Source organism: Lagopus leucura, unplaced genomic scaffold (assembly GCF_019238085.1).
Source record: "Lagopus leucura isolate 7727_CA_CO unplaced genomic scaffold, USGS_WTPT01 Super-Scaffold_100022, whole genome shotgun sequence".
Classification (NCBI taxonomy): Eukaryota; Metazoa; Chordata; class Aves; order Galliformes; family Phasianidae; genus Lagopus; species Lagopus leucura.
The window spans coordinates 7,273,299-7,291,533 of record NW_024962275.1 but is presented as its reverse complement, the minus strand read 5'-3'; the positions used below and the strand labels follow the sequence as shown (position 1 = coordinate 7,291,533).

Here is an 18,235-nt window from a genome sequence, read left to right as displayed (position 1 = left end):
TAATAGCACAGAAGGGAGGAGGAGACCTGGAAGCAGAGGTAGCGGATGTTGCTGGGGACAGTTCCCTGGCATGCCATTGCATTTATGTCTTTTTTGTAGGTTTTGTGTGATTCCAGTTCATTTCTACGTGCACCTGTGAAAGATGGAAAATGTTCACGCGTGTCTCTTGATGTGTACCCATATGCTTTGCAATATGTGCTTACAAAGGGGGAAAAAAAAGCTGAATTTCTCTAAAGGTGAACACACTGCCTGAGCTACAATGGGATGGTTAATTTGTAACCCAGTTCTGCTGATCAGTGAGCGCAGGTAAGCTTTGAAGCCAAGAAGTTTTCAGATTGCTTTCAGTTAAGCCAATAAACTGTTGAGGGTTTTCCATTCCCACTCTCTACTTGAAGTTGGGTTTTCATCAACACCTAACTGCTTTATTATCAGTGGGCCACAGTAGTGTGTCTGAAGCTGGCAGCCATCAACCTGATTCTTGTCTGGATCAAACCTGGAGAAAAGTCTTCCACGTTCATGACGTACACCATTGATTTTCTGAAGGAGCGTGGTGATGACTGCACTTGCAGTGGTATCCCAGCAGAGACTGCCTGTGTCATCTTAATTACTATTCCCATGTGTGCTCTCATTGTGATCATCTCTAATAACATGGGCACATACAGGTTTTCCAACTTCATCCCAAAAAACTTGGTTGTTTCTGAGAACAAGGCAGGAGAAATAAATTGTCCTTCAGGTATTAGAAAATTCTTACCCTCATTCTATGGAATGTGTTCCTATGCTACTGGGCTTTATAGAAGAGCCTAAAGTTTGACCCTTGTGAAGGATGTGCGTTTTCCATCCATCTAAAAGCCTGCCCAAATGTAGTTATTGGATTACAAACAGCCACAGTTTGTTAACCAAGTACCAGTCTCCACTGGCTCTGCAGCTTTATTGTGAAATGCTTAGGCAGATCTAGATAAGAAGGCACCCTTCCTGCTAGTACTTGTTTATGCTGATCCTATATACAGAGCAGCCCTTGCAAAAGCAGCGCATGGTCCAAGGATGACCCTGTTACGATGCTGCCAGGCCTGGAGCTCACTCCTCTGTGCCACATGGTTATGCAGTGTTGTGTGTTCGCTTACACCTCAAAATCCCCCACAATCTAATAATTTCTCACCAACCCCAGCCTACCAGATCTGTTTGCAGTAAGCTCTTATATACTGTTAGCGGGTATATTCTCACAATGGGCTCAGCCAAGTGTCACTAACATGATTGTCCATGCCAGTGGCTGCTCGTCTGCAGCCTACATGATTTTCTTATCAGAAGGGAAGGATTTATGTATGTTCATAGCTAACCAGCAACTACAAATTCATGTGTTGCTGTTGCAGCCTTTCTCACCTCCCTGTTTTCAGGCTTCTTGTTGGGCATATGAGTGTCTGGGAATTTGAAAAATGGTACAGAAAATATGTGTAGTTCAGTGCTAAATGGCAATGATATTAATATTTTGATACTGAGAAGAGCCTTGTCCCAAATTCTCAGCGTTAGATAGGCATGGCTGCATTAAGGCTCTGGATTTCTACAGAATGAAGATCTTGCCTTTCACGTCAAAGAATTCCATCCTTCTGTCTTGGATCTGAATCCTATTGCATAGCTTGGAAATGTTACTATCTTGTCTGAAATTAGTTGGATTGATAGCAGCGGCAGACATCCCCCTTTTCCTCACTCGGTACATTGCCACCTGAGCAAGTCTCAGGTGGTTTGCTTGAGACATTCCTGGGCTCAGGGGCTGACCTCAGGAGGCCTCTCAGCTGCATTGGAAATAGTATAGATAGAGATGTTGCCTTAAGTACTCCAGAATCTGAATTATTTAACTATCGTGGAAGGAAGCTGGGGGCTGGGAGAAGCACGGCAAAGGAAAGGAGAGATTATTTCTCCCCTTTGTAAAACTGTATTGGGTTCAACATCATACCATGAAATATCCAGTGCAGAACTCAAGAACTGCTCCAGTGGATCTTCGCTGACTTATCCAATTGCATGGAACATGGGGATACTTAACCCAAATCTGTCGGTTTTAATTATTTTCCTCTGGACAGATAAAAGCTTTCTATAGGTTCCTGTAGAATATTTGCTCTTTCAAGCGTTCCTCTGTGCTTTGATACTAAACGATTAAAGCATGCTAAAGAAAAAAAACAGCCCCAACCTTTAGCTCCCTGTTCTTGGGCCCCCTGACTGCGGCTTTGATTGTTGACCTAAATTCCCCTTTCATAACAGTCCTGTCACCTCTGGTTGTAGTCTCCTAGCAAAACAGGCACAGCCAACTTCCAGAAGTGCAGAGCACCGCTTTCTGCTCCGTGCGGCTGGGACGGCTCTGCAGTGCGCCCGAGGTGGTCAGCATCGAAGCAACCTCCTCCTTCCCCTTCCCCCAGCCTCAGCTCCTGGAAAGTAAAGCAAAACAAAGTCTCAGTTTTATTCCTTCCCATTGCTCAGCAAAGGGGGGAAGCTTTTTTTTCTGCGTAGAGAAATAAATTCTTAGGTAATTCTATGGCTGGGCTGATTACCGGGAAGCATGCTGTTAGCAAGATGCAAGAGCTGGCACTGAAGGGGCCGAGGGAGGCCTGGAGTCTGTTATTGATAATGTTAAAACGAATTACAGCAGCTTGCATGGGCTGCTCTGGCCTCTTCTTTCAAACTCTGCCCACAGAGAGCTGCTTATGACTTGCAGCCTCAGCCTCTAGCTGTGAGTTCCCGACTCTGCGGCTCCTGACAGCTCCTGGGAGCTGTGTGCTCCTGTTGGCACCGCGAGGATGCAGTGCCCTGTGCCCAAAGCCAGATCTTCCCTCAGAGTTCAGCAGACAATGTTGCTCATTGGCCTCATGCTGCCCCCTCCCATCCAGCACACGGGGCTCAACAGCACAGCTGTAAGTTTCCAGTGGGATCCTAAGAACAAACTAAGGTAGAAATCACCATAGAATCATAGAATGGCTTGGACTGGACCTCTAACCCATCCAGTCCCAACCTTTGCCATGGGCTGGGACCCCCCCACCCCCCCAGCTCAGGCTGCCCTGGGCTCATCCACAGCCTTGGGCATATCCAGGGATGGGCACCCGCAGCTCTGAGCCTCACTGTCCTCTGAGTAAAGAAATTGTTTAATGCTTCGTTTAATGCTTGCTTAATGCTTCCTGAATGCGATCAGGTTTGACGAGCAGTTGTATTTGGGAGCAGCTGTGGCTTGGTAGCCAAAGAAGTGACATTTCACTTCAGAAATAAAGGGAGAAACTGTACTACTGGTTTTCCATGTTTGACTGTTGGCATTGGGCCTTCGGGGTTCAGTTTTCCAGCAGCACCCCCTATCTCGGTGCCTAGGAATTCACTTCTCCTACAAGGGACAGGTATCACGGGGCTGGAAGGAGCCCGGTGGGCCTTCCATGCCCTGGATGAGCACAGGAACGTGGCATCGTGGTGTGTTCATGCGCTCCTCCAGAGCACTGACTCACTGCTTGTCGGGAGGGACGGTTACCAATGACTCTTACTGGAAAGCTGAACTTGTGCCTCTTCTTTTTTTAATAAAAGATAAATTCGGTTTTAATCCCTTGGGCTTCAGGAACAGGAGCTTTGCAGGGGAAGAAGTCCCTCAGACAAGGGGTTAGCAGGGCTGTCAGTGTTCTCTCAGCTACCGCTTCGTCCCTTTCTAGCAACTCAAGGCGAGCAGAAGTGAGGAAAACTGTTTGCTGCTGTATGAAACTTGTACATATTTTTTTAATCTAATTGCTGCGGGGAAAACAAACATCAGTTTTATTTCGCACCATTTCTTGGCTCAGGAACTTGAGGCACATTCGCCAAATTGTGGTTTTGCAGTCATTGGATTGAGTCTCATTTACCATGAGGCCTCTTTACACCGCTCTTGGTTTCTTGAGGGACACGAAGTAGCTAAAAATGTCCTCTGCGACGTTATTGTAAAGAATTCTCTGTGTAAATGAGCATCTACACTCTGTATGTTTTTCATGTAAATGTTGGTTGCGGTCACAGCTGAATTTTGAAATTCAGTGTGAGCCATTGTGAGGGGGTGATTTTGCTCAAAAACAGCCTTGTTTGGGGTAAAAGAGGCCTCTTCATGTTTAAAGTGTTCTTAATTATGTCTAAGAAATAACTCGTGGCTATGGAACCTTTTACTAAATTGAAATAAATTGTGAAAACATCAAATTATTCAGTTTTCAGAAGTTCTGGCAATTATCTGACATGTCCCTCTTCCAATGGTTTTGCCCTTATTAGTTGTCACAGAAGAAGTAATAAATTCTTTTATTATGACATCCAAAGTCCCAGCTGAAATGAGTTTCATTGTGCTGGGGACAAAACGGAAAAGTGACACTCCCTTAGCCGGAGGAGTCGTAGTCTGAAGCCAAAAGTAAGTGAAGGAATGGGAAAGTAGGTACAGCATACAGGCAAAAGAGTGTCATAAAGAAGTGGTACAGCTCTGCAAGTTATAGGGAGTGTGTGTTTCTCATCCCTATTCTTATTCTTTTTCCTTTCTTTTAAGAATAAAACAAGTCTTTCTGCTGAAGGCATTGGGATCAATCCATCTTTTCATCAAGAGTTGAATGTCTGTAATAGTAAAAGTTTAAGAAAAGAATACTGGATTTGGCATATGGGTTCAGTAATGACCTTCGCCCTAAACTAGAAAATGTAAGGAACTGGAATAGTAGACTGTTCAGTTCAGCAGCTTTCATACTGGCATGTTCAGTGGTGTCCCTATTGTCACTGCTTTTTTTCTTTCTCTGCCCTCCTTTGGCTCCCTGTAAATCTCGAATTGGTGGCAGCTGTTTGAGCCAAACTCAAGACACGTTGCATCACATCAGGGTTTAAGTGCTCAAAGGCAAGGGAGGATTGCTACTATTCCGTAGTATTCCTCCAGCAGCTCCATCTGTTCAGCTGAGGTCAATCACTAGCATCATGCAGCACTTCAGAGAGAGGGGAAGATGTTCTTTAATCCTGGCCAGGAAACTGAATTTCCATTCCATGATAATTTATTCATTCTCTGGGGGAATATTTCCAGCCAGTTGGAACAGAAAGCCCCAAAAAGTCAACCCTGGCAGACTGGGTGGTGGACTTCAGCCCTCCACCTGACAGTGGGGATGTGGGGCACTTTGAGAACCAGGCATTGGGCTGCAGAGGTGGCGAAGATGGCATTGGGCGCAGTGCAGCGGGCTGACTGCTGCACCTGGGTCAGAACCCAGCAGGGCCTTGGGCCAGGCTGAGACCCACAGCTTCTCAGGGGTGTTTGTTAGGACTAGCCCATGTCTGCATCTCTTCTGCTTTCACCAGGTTGGTATTTGGTGGCAGGCAAAAACTCCATTACAAAATGTCTGACTGGTTCAAATGGCCTTGTTATAATAAAGAGAGACCATGGCGTACCTATAAAAAGGTCTCCTTGTTAAGGGAGGTGGCTTTCTTTCATGCTGGGTTCCTTTTATATGATATGCTTTTACTCTTTTTCTTCACTATTTCCCACGCTGGAAAGAAAGATATTCAATAACAAAAAGTTATTGAAACAGAATGGACTCCCCTGGGAGTTTAATTTTGCAGAACTGGGTATATTTTGGAACATCCCATCTCTTCACCTTTGAGCCCTGGTTTACATGGATGCCATACCTCCATGCAGAGCGCATTCAGATGTTTCTTTGGGGCAGAGGGGAGAATCAATAGAAGTCACTGCCAGAAGAGAGTCTCTCTTGTAATGCCCCCTCGCACCCAAGGACAACTGTTTCCATGCTTGCCCAGCTCTCAGGGACCTCTGCCTGCTATACTGGCAGGGCAACTTTTTAATAATAAATATCATTTTTGGAACTTTTTTTTATGACTTACTCAGGAGAGGGACTTGACTTGCCAACTGTCTTCTCATTCACTGCAGTATTATCCACCCACTACTGCTGGACAATACCTTCATTTGAGTTTTATAAAAATGCAGACCTTTATGGGCTGTCATACATCTCAAAAACGAGTGCCTTCTAAAAGTGTTTATTCCATTAAAAAAAACCTGAAGAAACCCTCAAAAAAACAGGAGATCCCTGACTCCAGAAGGTCATCGGTAGCTTTGGCTTTCATATCGTGAGTTTCTCAGGTAAACATCCATCCCAGCAAATGTTGGGAGTCTTTTGGCGTATTTGTTTTTTCCTTTGCTGTTCCTCCTCCTCTCCTTTCCCGTGATCAGAAGTAGCAGCATAAACTAGAAGCTGGTCTCAGAAAGGTTTTGAACTGAGTGCACCCTACAGATGAATAAACACATTACCTTCCGAACCCTGGGATCTCTCTTCCAAGGGAAACAGGAAAAGGGGGAGCTCAGAGTCCCTAGCAAAATACCAGCGTGCAGAAAAAAAGCCCTGTTTAAATTTTTTTAACTTTCCCATCAGAAGCCTTTTTTGGAGGGGGGGTGGGAAGGGGGAGGAGAAGGGAAGGGTGTGAGGAGAGGGGGGAAGGTGGGTGCTGGGAGAGGGGAGGAAAAATACAGTGAATGCTCCTGTAACCTTTGCTCTGTTGATACTAGACAAGACTGCACTGTTAATGAGTGATTGTTAACAGATGGCTGTTGAGCAACTTAGTCAGAAGCAGAAGATGTTATTTGGTTGTAGTGCTGGGAGGGTTAGGGTGCAGAGGTGAGGTAAGGGGATATTTAGTCTTTTCATGAGGACTGAACTGTCAGAGATTTATGATTTTTGGTTAGGTTTTTGGAAGTGAAGGCTTGGGGGAAGGAGTTTCTGTGCGCTGGCAGAGGAAGGCCATTGGTGCTGAAGGCTCTAATGATTATTTTTGCAGTCGAAGGGTCTCACCGCAGCCTGTGGCCTTTGAGAACTGAAAGATGGAAATATACATCTTTAACTTGCCAGCTCTCATGTCCCAGGCTGGGAGGAACGAGGTTCTTTCCATCTCTTGTTGGTGAGGATGTATCGAGAGAACTTAAGGTGTGGAACTGCACTTTGTATATGAGATAAATTATTCATGGACACCACTGTGTACCTTTTTTGTGCTGTTTTTTGTGCTGGTTTTTTTTTTTTTTTTTCATGGATATGAGTTTGAAGGCTGCCTGAAAATGTTACACTTGCTCTCAGCAAATTTTGGGCATTTGATCATACCAAGATTATTCCAAACTGTGCTGTTAGTTGGATTTCGTATCTACCTGCCTCTGGCCCTTGCTAGTTAAAGGGTTCAGGGGTGTGAGATATGAGTGAGACCGACAAGGATCGCTTCTCAAGAGCATTCTTGTTTTCAGCCAGTGATGTATGGCTTGAATGAAGAGAAGACCAAATGCACAGTACAACTTCCTACTGATAGGAATTTGCAAACAGTGTTTGTCTTCGGTCAGAAAAGGGGAATCCCGCTCATACATGCCACTGGCAAATCTTTAATAGCGAATCTTAACATGACCTCCCACAGCTGTGTGCTGGATGATTTAATGTCTTTCTTGTACACTAACTTTCTAACGTGTATAGATGAACGTGTGTTTATACATATCTAGGGAGAGATTTACACAATATGAAGACTAATTGCTTTATTTGCTCTGTCATCCTTATTTATCCGTATTTCTCTTTTGGGGGCACGTAGGACTGTATGACAAATGTTCTTACACCTCCCGTGACCGAGGATGGGTCCTGGGGATTAACACCGTCAGTGACCAGGGGAATAGAGACCCCCGCTATTTCTTCTCTCTGAAGACAGACCGTGCTCGCAAAGTGACCACCATTGCAGCACATCGCAGCTACCTCCCCAACCAGTGGGTTCACCTGGCTGCCACATACGACGGGCACCTGATGAAACTCTACGTCAATGGTGCCCAGGTAGCCACAAGCGGAGAGCAGGTGGGCAGCATCTTCAGTCTTCTGACATTGAAGTGCAAGGTGCTCATGGTTGGAGGAAATGCCCTGAACCAGAACTATCGGGGTTATGTGGAGCACTTCAGCCTCTGGAGGACAGCCAGGTCTCAGAAGGAGATCTTGTTGGACATGGGCCAGGCGATTCACAGACAAGACATGCCTCTACCTCAGCTAGTTCTTCAAGACAGTTTACTGAATGTGAAAAACACCTGGTCTCCCATGAAGGATGGCAGCAGTCCTCAGAGCAAGTCCAGCTACCATCACGGCTATTTGCTGGATACCAGCCTAGAGCCTCCTCTCTGTGGACAGACAGTCTGTGACAACACGGACGTCATTGCCAGCTACAACAAACTCCCCAGCTTCCGCCGTAACAAGATCGTTCGCTACCGTGTGGTAAATCTCTACGACGACAAACACCAGAACCCCACAGTCAGCCAGCAGCAGATCGAGTTCCAGCACCAGCATTTAAACGAGGCTTTCAGCCGCTACAACATCACCTGGGAGCTGGAGGTGCTGGAGGTGAAGAACTCATCCCTTCGGCACCGACTCATCCTGGCCAACTGTGATATCAGCAAGATCGGGGACGAGAACTGCGATCCCGAGTGCAACCACACCCTGACTGGGTATGACGGAGGAGACTGCCGGCATGTACGCCACACGCTCTTCAACAAGAAGAAGCAGAACGGAGTGTGTGACATGGATTGCAATTATGAGAGGTACAACTTTGATGGTGGGGAGTGCTGCAACCCGGAGATAACAGAAGTCACCAAGACGTGCTTTGACCCATATTCTCCGTACAGGTAGGCGATTTTTTGAACGAGCTTTTTCCATTCATATTAATGAGCATCTGTCTAGGTATTGATCAGCCTGCTGGCTGCTGAACCGTTGTGTTATCGACGTTATGAGTTGGGTGTTTTTAATGCATTTATTTTTTTCTTGGTATTTGGCTGACATTGCAATTACTTGAGTGCAATCTCAGTAATGGTCTCAACTGTGTATTACCATTGAAATCTTAACAATGTTGGAAGACCCATTAGTTGTTGGTTCTGAACAGTATGTTGTAGCAATGCCTAGCTCACTTTGACCACAGACTAGATTAGATGCCGTAGGAAGCTCATATGGTTTCAGTCACTGTGCCTGGGAATGTTCAAGAAATGTTCAGATGTTGTATTAAGGGACATGGCTTAGGGGGAAAACATTGGTGGCAGGTGAGTGGTTGGACTGGATGATCTTCGAGGTCTTTTCCAGCCTCAGTGATTCTATAATTGTGTGATTCATGTGTATTTACAGAGTGAAGAGCCCTACAAGGCGTGTAACATAAATATTCCCAAGTAGTCTTAAATTTCATAGGATGCCTTTGAAGATGGGCAGGTTATTCTATGTTCTTAAAGCTGTGAGAGTGCAGATTACTGTAAGAACTGCTGTAAGGGGCTGCTGAGTCTGTGAGTTATGAGGAGGGAAGTAGGTACTCGGTTCTTGGGAGCGTCGTTGCACATGGTGGGTGGGTAACTCAGCTCTCCATAAACATATGAAATCAGCAGTAATGCCACCTTCCTACAAATGAGGGAGAAGCTTTCTGTGGATGGATATGAGCTTATAAAACCTGAGATTCTCAGCTACAGCTTCCTCATGTTGTAGTTTAAAGGGGGCATTCCTGAGTTACTTGCATCAGTCGAGCACCGCATAGCTAGAGTTATTCCAACTGCTTTTTCATCACTTTCAGACAAGAATTAGTGTGTTTGGTTAGAAAAAAAGTTTCTTGTTGGTGAGCTAGTGATGTAAATGCACAGGAGATGGAGGTGAAGGATAAAATTCTGTTGTCTGTATCCCATGTTACTGTTTTCAAGGGCAGTTCATGGAGTCACGGTGAAAAGCCTTAAGACAGAACACCCTGTGTCGTCAACACTGAAGTTCAGGTTAAGAAGGAAAGTATGAGCTGTTCTGGAGTTCTAATTATATCAATTCAGGCTATATTTGTAATTTCCTTAGTAGAGAGAAGTTTTTAAACAACATTATCATCTCAATTGGAGCTTAAAATACACATAATTAAGCTGCAAAGAAACTCTTCCATTCCTTTTTTTTCCTCCACTCTAGTGAGTTTTTTTTTTTTAAAAACATCCGTATAGCTCAGCTTGACTTCAGTCAGTTATCAGTGAACAAGGCTCAAATGGGAAGCTACTTTAAGCACTAATTATTGAAAATATAAAAAGAAAAAATGCCAGTCTTTTAATGCTGTTCAACTGGAGAGGAACACAACTGAGCAAATATCATCAAAGGCGTAATGCAAATGTGGTTGTTTTAACACTGTCGTTCTGAGAACTTGAGGTGTTAGTTATAACAGCTATGACAATTTTTAGAAAAATACATTATTTTTAATCTGATAGTACCCTTTTATCACTTGTACTGTGACCAGCATAATACCCATGCAAAATGAAACAAGAAATGCTTCTTAAATTGTAGTTTTCAGATTTAAAGCTGTGCCTTAATGTTATTCTGACGCTCCTATTGTTTCTATTCCAAATGAAGTTTCTTTGCTGCACAGATTGTACTAGCACAAGCCCAAGCTAGGAATTTAATTCCAAGATGTTCAGTTACCTTAAGACAGCATACTTGCTTCTCATATCTATGTGTATGTTGTTTTTGGAGACAACCACCTTGCTTGGCTCGTCTGGAGGATTTGTGTGCAGCATCTATTCTCCAGTGACACACATCAGTCACTATTGGAGGCCTTGTAGTTCCTCTTCCACACCACAGAACTCGAGTATATCTGTAGTCCATCCGCAGATTTGTTTGCAGTGTTTAGGTTTATTTGGCTTTGCCTAGGAGTTGTAATGCAGCACTCACCGTTGGCAGTGAGACCAAAGGCAGCAGAAGGCAGCCCTCTCTCTGGAGCCTTTTCCTGCTGGCTGAGCTCCTGCCCACACGGTGCTGGGTGCTCACAGTCGGTGTTCCACAACACAGCACTTAGAACTGTAGATTTGATCAGTGAACTTTGTTAAGATTGAACTCTGCTTGGAGTGTTTGAGCTAATGGGTACAGTTTTAGGGCAGTGGCTTTGTTAGCAAAGACTTCATTGACTAAAAGGGTGAAGACTCAAATCCAGTGTTTGGCTGAGGGCAATCAGCACCATCCCCTGAGAGAGATTTTGGTGCCAATTAGTGACTCAGTCAAAATGTGTGACTTAGTTGGCACCATCTGGGCCCATTTTGCATCACCAGCCCCTCTTGTCAGCACTTTCACTGGCAGCCCTCAGTCCCCTGTACTGCAGGCCTTGCACTGCATCACTGAGGGCACCTCCGCAGTGCCGAGAGCTCTCATCGAACTCCAGGTGTTTCCTCTGCCACAGTTCAGTCTAACAGCAGCAGAAGAAAGAGAAATGAGCCCTTGGTTTGATACGGCTTCAAATAAAGTAAGATGGAACAGATGTTACCAATACAGAGTTCCCTGAGCTTTATGTTGTAGAGGCTCTTCAGCCTTCCTTGGTACTGGGAGTCTTGAGATGCTACTGGGTTTTTTCTTCCTGCATGCTCAATGTCAGCAGTTGTAGCCAGCTGTTCACCGTGCGGAGTTTATTCCTGAAATAATTCTGCTCGTGGAACCAACCAGAAAGTGCTAATGTTTGATTAATGCTGTTATAAACAGGAACCCTCTTCAGTGCCTCTTCATCCCCAAAAGGAGGTGGATTCATTTCCTGTCTCTTTCCTTCTTGTGTCAGTCTCAGTGTGACCATCTCAGCCCCAGCCCTTCCAGCCTCCATCCTGGGATCTCCTAATGTTGCTGTGGATATCTGTACAAAAAACTCTGTGTCTGCCTCTTGATGAGTTGTAACCCCAGATGCGATGGTACTGGAAAAATTGAGGCAACTCCAGTCTACATTGTAAGTTGCTTGTGATTTTTTTGGCACCTCGGACTAAGTTCTCAGGTGCTCTGATGGTGTCCTTCAGCCACTGATGTGGTGCAGCTCAAGGGTGTTGTTTTTTTTTCTCCCAGCCTCTCCTTTTGACACCTATGCAAAATGTTTTCTTCGAAGAGCTGAGATTCTATGCCATATTCAGATAGTGGGGGATGTTGGGGACGGAAATTTAATCTGCAAAGATGTTTGCCAGAGGAACAGTTCAGAGGGACAGCGCTGATGGATGGGGCTCTGCTGCTCTGGGAGCTGCAGAGGAGAAAAGCTGTAAACACTGTTACCAACTAGATCATCTCTCCTCTTTATTAGCAGCCTGCAGGGCAAAAAAACCCAACATGACTGGTTATCATTATTCACATAACAGGCTCTATCCGAGACATCTGCCTAACTTCTTTTCACTAATTTCATGAGAGTGGGACAGAATGTGTTTAGACCCAGCACAAGGTTTGCAAATACTCTTCAGCTTTTCTTTATTTCTGCAGTTCTGGAAAGATGAGAACATGCTAAGATCAGGCAGCCTGTCCCAGTACAAAAGGAAGGAGCAAGGATAGACGTAGTTGCCAGAGAGACACATTCCTAGTGTTGTTTGGGATACTGCTGGTTACAAAATAGGGAAGACTGAGCTCATGACACCTACTATGGCTCCTTTTCAAAAAACTTGAAACAAACAGCAAGGGATCATAGGAAATTATCCTCTGTAAGTGCCATTTGATGTGGTGAATTCTTGCACCATACTATGGTTAACTGAACCATTCCTTTTATGTAATATTGGGTTTTCACATCAGGCTTCACCACAGGATTGCATATACAGATAAGAAAGCCTCCCTCTGATGGCTTAGGAAAATATTGATGACATTCCTGAAACAGTGCAAGCTACTCCCTCGATTCAGACAATGCACTGAATACTTGTTGGAAATCTCTTCCAGAATAACTCACCATGGGGACAGTTTTTCTCAATATCCACATATGTGCCCTGAAGGCTCCTGTAGACCTTCTGTTCACCTCAAGGAGGGCAGAACACCTGCCTGCAAGCTCAGAGCGACATGGAGCTGAAGAACTGGAGCCCGATGCCCTGCTGGTCCCAACCCTTTCACTACCCCCTCCAACTCTTGGCCTGTGCAGCTTGGCCAAGCCCTGCATTGCATTTCACCAGCTCAACTCATAATTGAGGACATTTCCAGTCATACGTGAAACAGACTCTAAATACACATTTGAACCATTTGTCAAAACTTCTTCTGTGGTAGTTTTGAACTGCAGTAGCTGTGATAGAGCCTGAAGGACACAACGCGCTGTGCCATGTGGGACACATGAGAAGCAGGAGGGGTTGGCTCATCCTCAGCCTAGCTCAGCCTCATGCAGGTAGCGAAGTGGCTGCACGTCAGGGTTTTTCCATGAAGTTTCTGAATAAGTCAACCTCTTAACTGCCTTTCTTTCTTTTCCATTGAAAATCCTTTCACGAGGCTTCTTTGCAAAACACGGATCAATTTACTTTGGGGGAAGGAGGCACACGCAGTGCCTTCTTCTAGGAGCTGGGAGAGTTGTAAGAAATACTCCTTGATTCCCAAGAATGAATTAATTTCCACCTAATCCAAAACACTGAAAAGAACAGAAGAAATTCATCAAAGCTGTTCATTTCAAGAAGCTTGAGGACTTAATCCCCTGCCTTGAAGAGGCCATTGTACAGCTCTTGACATCAAGGATTCTCGCACTCACTCAGGTATCAGCAGAACTATAGCAAATATCTGAGTTTTTGTCTAGGGATTCAGTGCTAAATGTCCAGGTCTTTCCAAAGGGCTGTTTAGAAGGTGGAGAGATAATGCTCTCAAGGACAAAGTTGCTGTATCTTGGTAGTTTGCACCCAACAGCCAAGTCCCAACAGGAAATCCTCTGCTCTCTGTTTATTCTGTCCTCTATTCCAGATGTCAGGGATGTTAATCAGCTGGGAGGAATTGCATCTGTTCCCATGCTAGCAACTGACATTTATAAGTCTACTATTGAATTCTGATATAGTCAGGATTTCATTGCTAAAGAAACTATCCCTATGTATGCAATTGCACACTCTCAAATCGTTAGGAGTTTGCTCTATTTAGATTGTCCCACAGTCATCTTTTCCAACAGTTTTTTTTCCAGAAGCATTTTTTCCTCAAGACTCATAGGACTCACGGTTTCTTTCATGGACATTATCCATTATGTAAAAAGATCACTGTCTGGTCAAACTGCAGGATGCTTGGAAAGGAGACAGCCTATAAAATCTATGGAGTAAACTATCAGAGATGATGAAAAAACCTTGTAGGAGACAAGAGATGAAAGTCTTATACTCCCCAGTGCCAGTGCAGGCCCATTTGGCTCTGGAATCCTGGGTGGAAGATTGGTAGGGACCCTGCAGCACTGGCACCAGTGCTCTCCATAACTCCTTTACCAGTTAGGGTTCATCCCCCCCACACGTTCTGGAATGCAGCAGTCTGGGTAAGGCTGGTTTGTTCCCTTTGCTGGTCAGTGCAGTTGATACTGTTTAACCCATCCAGTTTGGTCATGGCCAGAATGCCTCTTGGAATGCTGTGGAGCTCTGTGTTTATCACCATTTTCTCCCATACCCAATTAGGTACCACCTCTCTTCAGCAGGGTGTGAGTTGCGCCTTGTGTTTTTAATTAGCAGCAACCCAAGCCTTCCGTAAATACAGGCGGTTGTCCCTTTCACACCGAAAGATTCAAAGCACAGGTTATTTCTATGCCAAGCTTATCCCGCACTTCCATTTGCAATTCCAATCCTACCTTTCTGAGTTCATTTTTGATAGGAATTTAAATCCATTTAGTGCGAGCAGAAGCTGCCCACTGAAGAAACACAGAGCAGCCACCTCCACTGTGCTTTGTTTGCATCATGGAAGAGCACAGTGCCTTTGGCTTTGCCCCTCACGTGCAGTGCTGCATGTGGACAAACAGTACTTGGGCTGTTTGTTTTTCCTAGCAATCCCTTCTCTGTCACTGCCAGTGGAAATGTACAGAAATCTTTCAGGAGAGAGGATGCTGACTTGTGTTATCCTGGGGGAGTTCGCTCTGTGCAGCCGCACTTCAGCATGCCTGGTGCCTTCGTGTAGCAGTTCACAGGATTCAGAATTTGCTTTATGCAGTCTCGACTGTAAATGTTGATGCGAGTGGGGGCATTAATACTGGCCCAGCAGCTCTGCCTTTGCCCAGTATCTGTGAACTTCATGCCAGGGAAGAAAGCCAACCCAATAGCGTGATTACTCAGGTAATAGCAGTTTCTATGAGTAGTTTATATTTTGGGGTAGAAGAATACCTTAATGCCACAGAGGACTTGCCTGCAGCCTCAGTAGATGTGATGGCAAGACTGGGAAAAGGGATGCAAGTTCAGAGCAGAATGAAGTGCTGACACTGTGCGAGTGCTGCGATTCGCAGAGCAGCAAAGCTCTGACGCACTGTGAGAGCTGCAGCTCAAAAGTGAGACAGGGGGAAGGGCAGCTTGCCTCTTTTTTAAGCCCATCCACAGTGTAAGGACAGAAAGATAAGAAGAGGACAAAAAAAGGGTTGGACAGTTGGACCTGATGATCTTGGAGGTCTTTTCCGACCTTAATGATTTGATGATGCTGTGATTCTGAGGGTTTACGAGTTTAAATTTTGTCATTTTTTTTTCCCCCAAATTAATCAGTCTATTGTTATTTGAAAAAAAAAAATAAAAAATGAGGTCACTTTCAATAAATCATTGCTTCTGATCTTTTTGTGGGCTTTCTGCTTTTAGTTTGCTGGCCTGTTGGAGGATTTCAGAGGTATGAGAAGGAGTGTGTGTGGCAGGGGATTTGGAAGAGTGTGTATGTTTAAATTTGATAGCTGGAGCTGAGTGAAGAGGGGATTAGCTAAATGGAAAGGTGAGGGGAAAGAGGAAGGTCTTGGAAAAGATTGAAGGGGAAGGGATGCAGAGGCAGATCTGTAGGCAACAACCCGAAGCACAGTTAGTGTCTACTGGCCCTCGTTTGAACTTCTTTGGCACCAGTTCCTGAAACTTTCAGTCCCTGTTTGCCTCCTCCACGTTCCATCCTTGTCTCCTTCTTCCCCCCATTGCAGGCAGCCCAGCCCTTCAAGCTCTCCCTCTGCCTGCCCTGGGGCTGGAGGAAGCCCAAGAAGTGATGTCTCCATTCAGGAGCTGTTCTATTCCTTTTTCAGCCGTCCACCACAGGGAGAGGTTGTGCACGGAGATTGATGCAGAGGAGGGGATGCCTGCTCTGTTAGCTGTGTGTCAGGACACCCACTGCAGTCATCACACAGTGCTCCAGGTTCCTCTGTGTGCACATCTGAGATGAAGTGTGCGAGTTGCCGGTAATCATTTCCTTACAGCTCTCAGGAAAGGCAGCGATGCGGGGCCTCAAGACAGGTATTTTAGAATTTTGATACTGTGAAACCAGTTCGATATTTATAACACTTGCTTATGCAGGCTGTGTCATAGAACAGTGTGGTGCGGATAGCAGCAGTCATCATTCATCCATTAGGGCCGGATTTGTGGGCTGGATGTATCCCCATCCACAACCTGGTGGGGTGTCTGTCAAAAACTATTCCCTGTTTGCTGGCTGAAGCACAGTTGTGAGACCCACGTAGAAGAAGACATGAGCATTTGTTCTGCTGATGTCAATGTAATCCAGTCCTTCGGTTTTGTTCTGAATAAATGAGCAATGTTGGAGTTTTTCAGAGTAGCCAAACTGCAGTTGTGCAGTGTGCACTCAGCCTCAGCCCTCAGGTTGGCATAAATTGGCAAAAAAATCAGGTTTTCAGGTTTGTCAGTGAGGAATGGGTAGCTTCACCATCACAGTGCTGATGCTCAGTTTCCAAAAGGCTCAGGGAGAGCCGCACTGAGGAAACTTCTTGGAGTACTTAAATGTTTGGGGTATGAAAGCCTAATAAACCTCCAAAAAGCCAGGAAATTTGGAGTGAAGGCTGAAACTCCATACCTCGTGCACCCTACTGGGACTTTGTATTTCAGAACCCGTTATGTTTCTTCGCTGAAATGTCTCCAGTATGAGGCTCTTTAGGGTGGGGTTTCACCTTTAACTCTAAATTTCCTGGCATGTGTGAGTTTGAAGCACATGCTTAACTTCTCCCCAGTGCTGTTTTTCAGTTTTAATTTCCTTCTTCTTTTAAAGGAGGGACCCTGCTAGAAGGACCCCTGCTAGAAAGGGACCTCGCTGAAATCAAGATTGGAGTTTCTGGCCTAACTTGATCTTTCTGAAATTCTTCAGGAGAACGAGGTTCAGCATTTGTTTGTTCCCAGCCATTGTTTTAAAGACTCCTGTGGCCAATCCACCCCAGTGAAAAAAAAACTGATAAAATCTGCACCCCGCAGACCAATTATTTGCAAAGGTACCCAAATGTTTGGGTAGTATTGAACAAAGCGTGGAAACATGGGAGCATCTCATGGAAATTCCACCTAGAGATCTGGTCATGGCCACGGATACGTGTGAGCTGTTTGTTGTGAAATACACTATTTCCTTTAATTCAGTAATTGCAGAATAAGCCCACTTGTCGAGTTACATCAGTGATAGCAAAATAGTGGAAATAGCAGTGGTTTGGAATAACAGCAATGGCAATTACCTGCAATGCTTTTAAAAATAATTTTGGCCCCAGACATTGAAAAGATGTGTCATCACTGATTTGTGTGAGGGCAGCTTCAGCGGTGTTGAATTACAGGGCTTGGGAGAATAAAATTCTTTCTGCTTCCTCAAAATTCATCTTTTGAGCTATACTGACAGTAGATAATATGGAATAAATTTGCTTCTCATGCCATGTCCTTGTAGTGTCAATAAATTGAGGACTTCAATGAGAAGCTGTGGTTCTCGTTTTCCCCGGCACAAGGCTTCATTTTCATATCATTCCCATCAGCTTTGCAGGAAGAATTTATCTTAGTGAAACATCCTAGGGAAATTGGAGAAGCACTGAAGTTATGTGGCATGGGCTTTTTGAGTGCCTGCAGCTCAGGCAAGGTGTGCTGCAGTGCTTGCAGGGCTCCACGATGGTTGTGGCATGGCATGGACTTGGTGTGGCCATCCCTGAGATTCAGCAGTTCTGCAGTACTGTCAAGAGCTTCACTTCAGGACTTCATGCAAATGACAATTCAAAGTGCACATGGTGCTCTGTCACCAACCAGCCTGCGGTGGGGACAGTACCCTGCAGTGCTGAGATGATGGGAATTCATGGGATCACAGAATCATTAAGGTTGGAAAAGACCTAAAGTCATCTAGTCCAACCATCCACCCACCGCCAATATTGCCCACTGACCACGTCCCTCAGTGCCACATCTGCATGTTTCTTGGACACCTCCAGGCCTTCCAGTACTTGAAGGGAGCATATAAACAGGAGTGGGAATGGCTGTTTGTGAAGTTGGATAGTGATAGGGCACGGGGAATGGTTTTAAACTGAGACAGGGGAGGAAGTTTTTCACACAGAGGGTGGTGATGCACTGGAACAGGTTGCCCAAGGA

General features: G+C 45.1%; 1 protein-coding gene across 1 annotated transcript in view; it reads left to right on the top strand.

Annotated features, from left to right (window-relative positions):
* PAPPA (pappalysin 1) overlaps positions 1-18,235 on the top strand; it is a 173,381-nt gene that overhangs the window by 17,319 nt on the left and 137,827 nt on the right. The window contains exon 2 of the mRNA XM_042878915.1: positions 7,573-8,641. Coding sequence (XP_042734849.1) covers positions 7,573-8,641 — 1,069 coding nt within the window. The remainder of the gene's footprint in view (positions 1-7,572; positions 8,642-18,235) is intronic.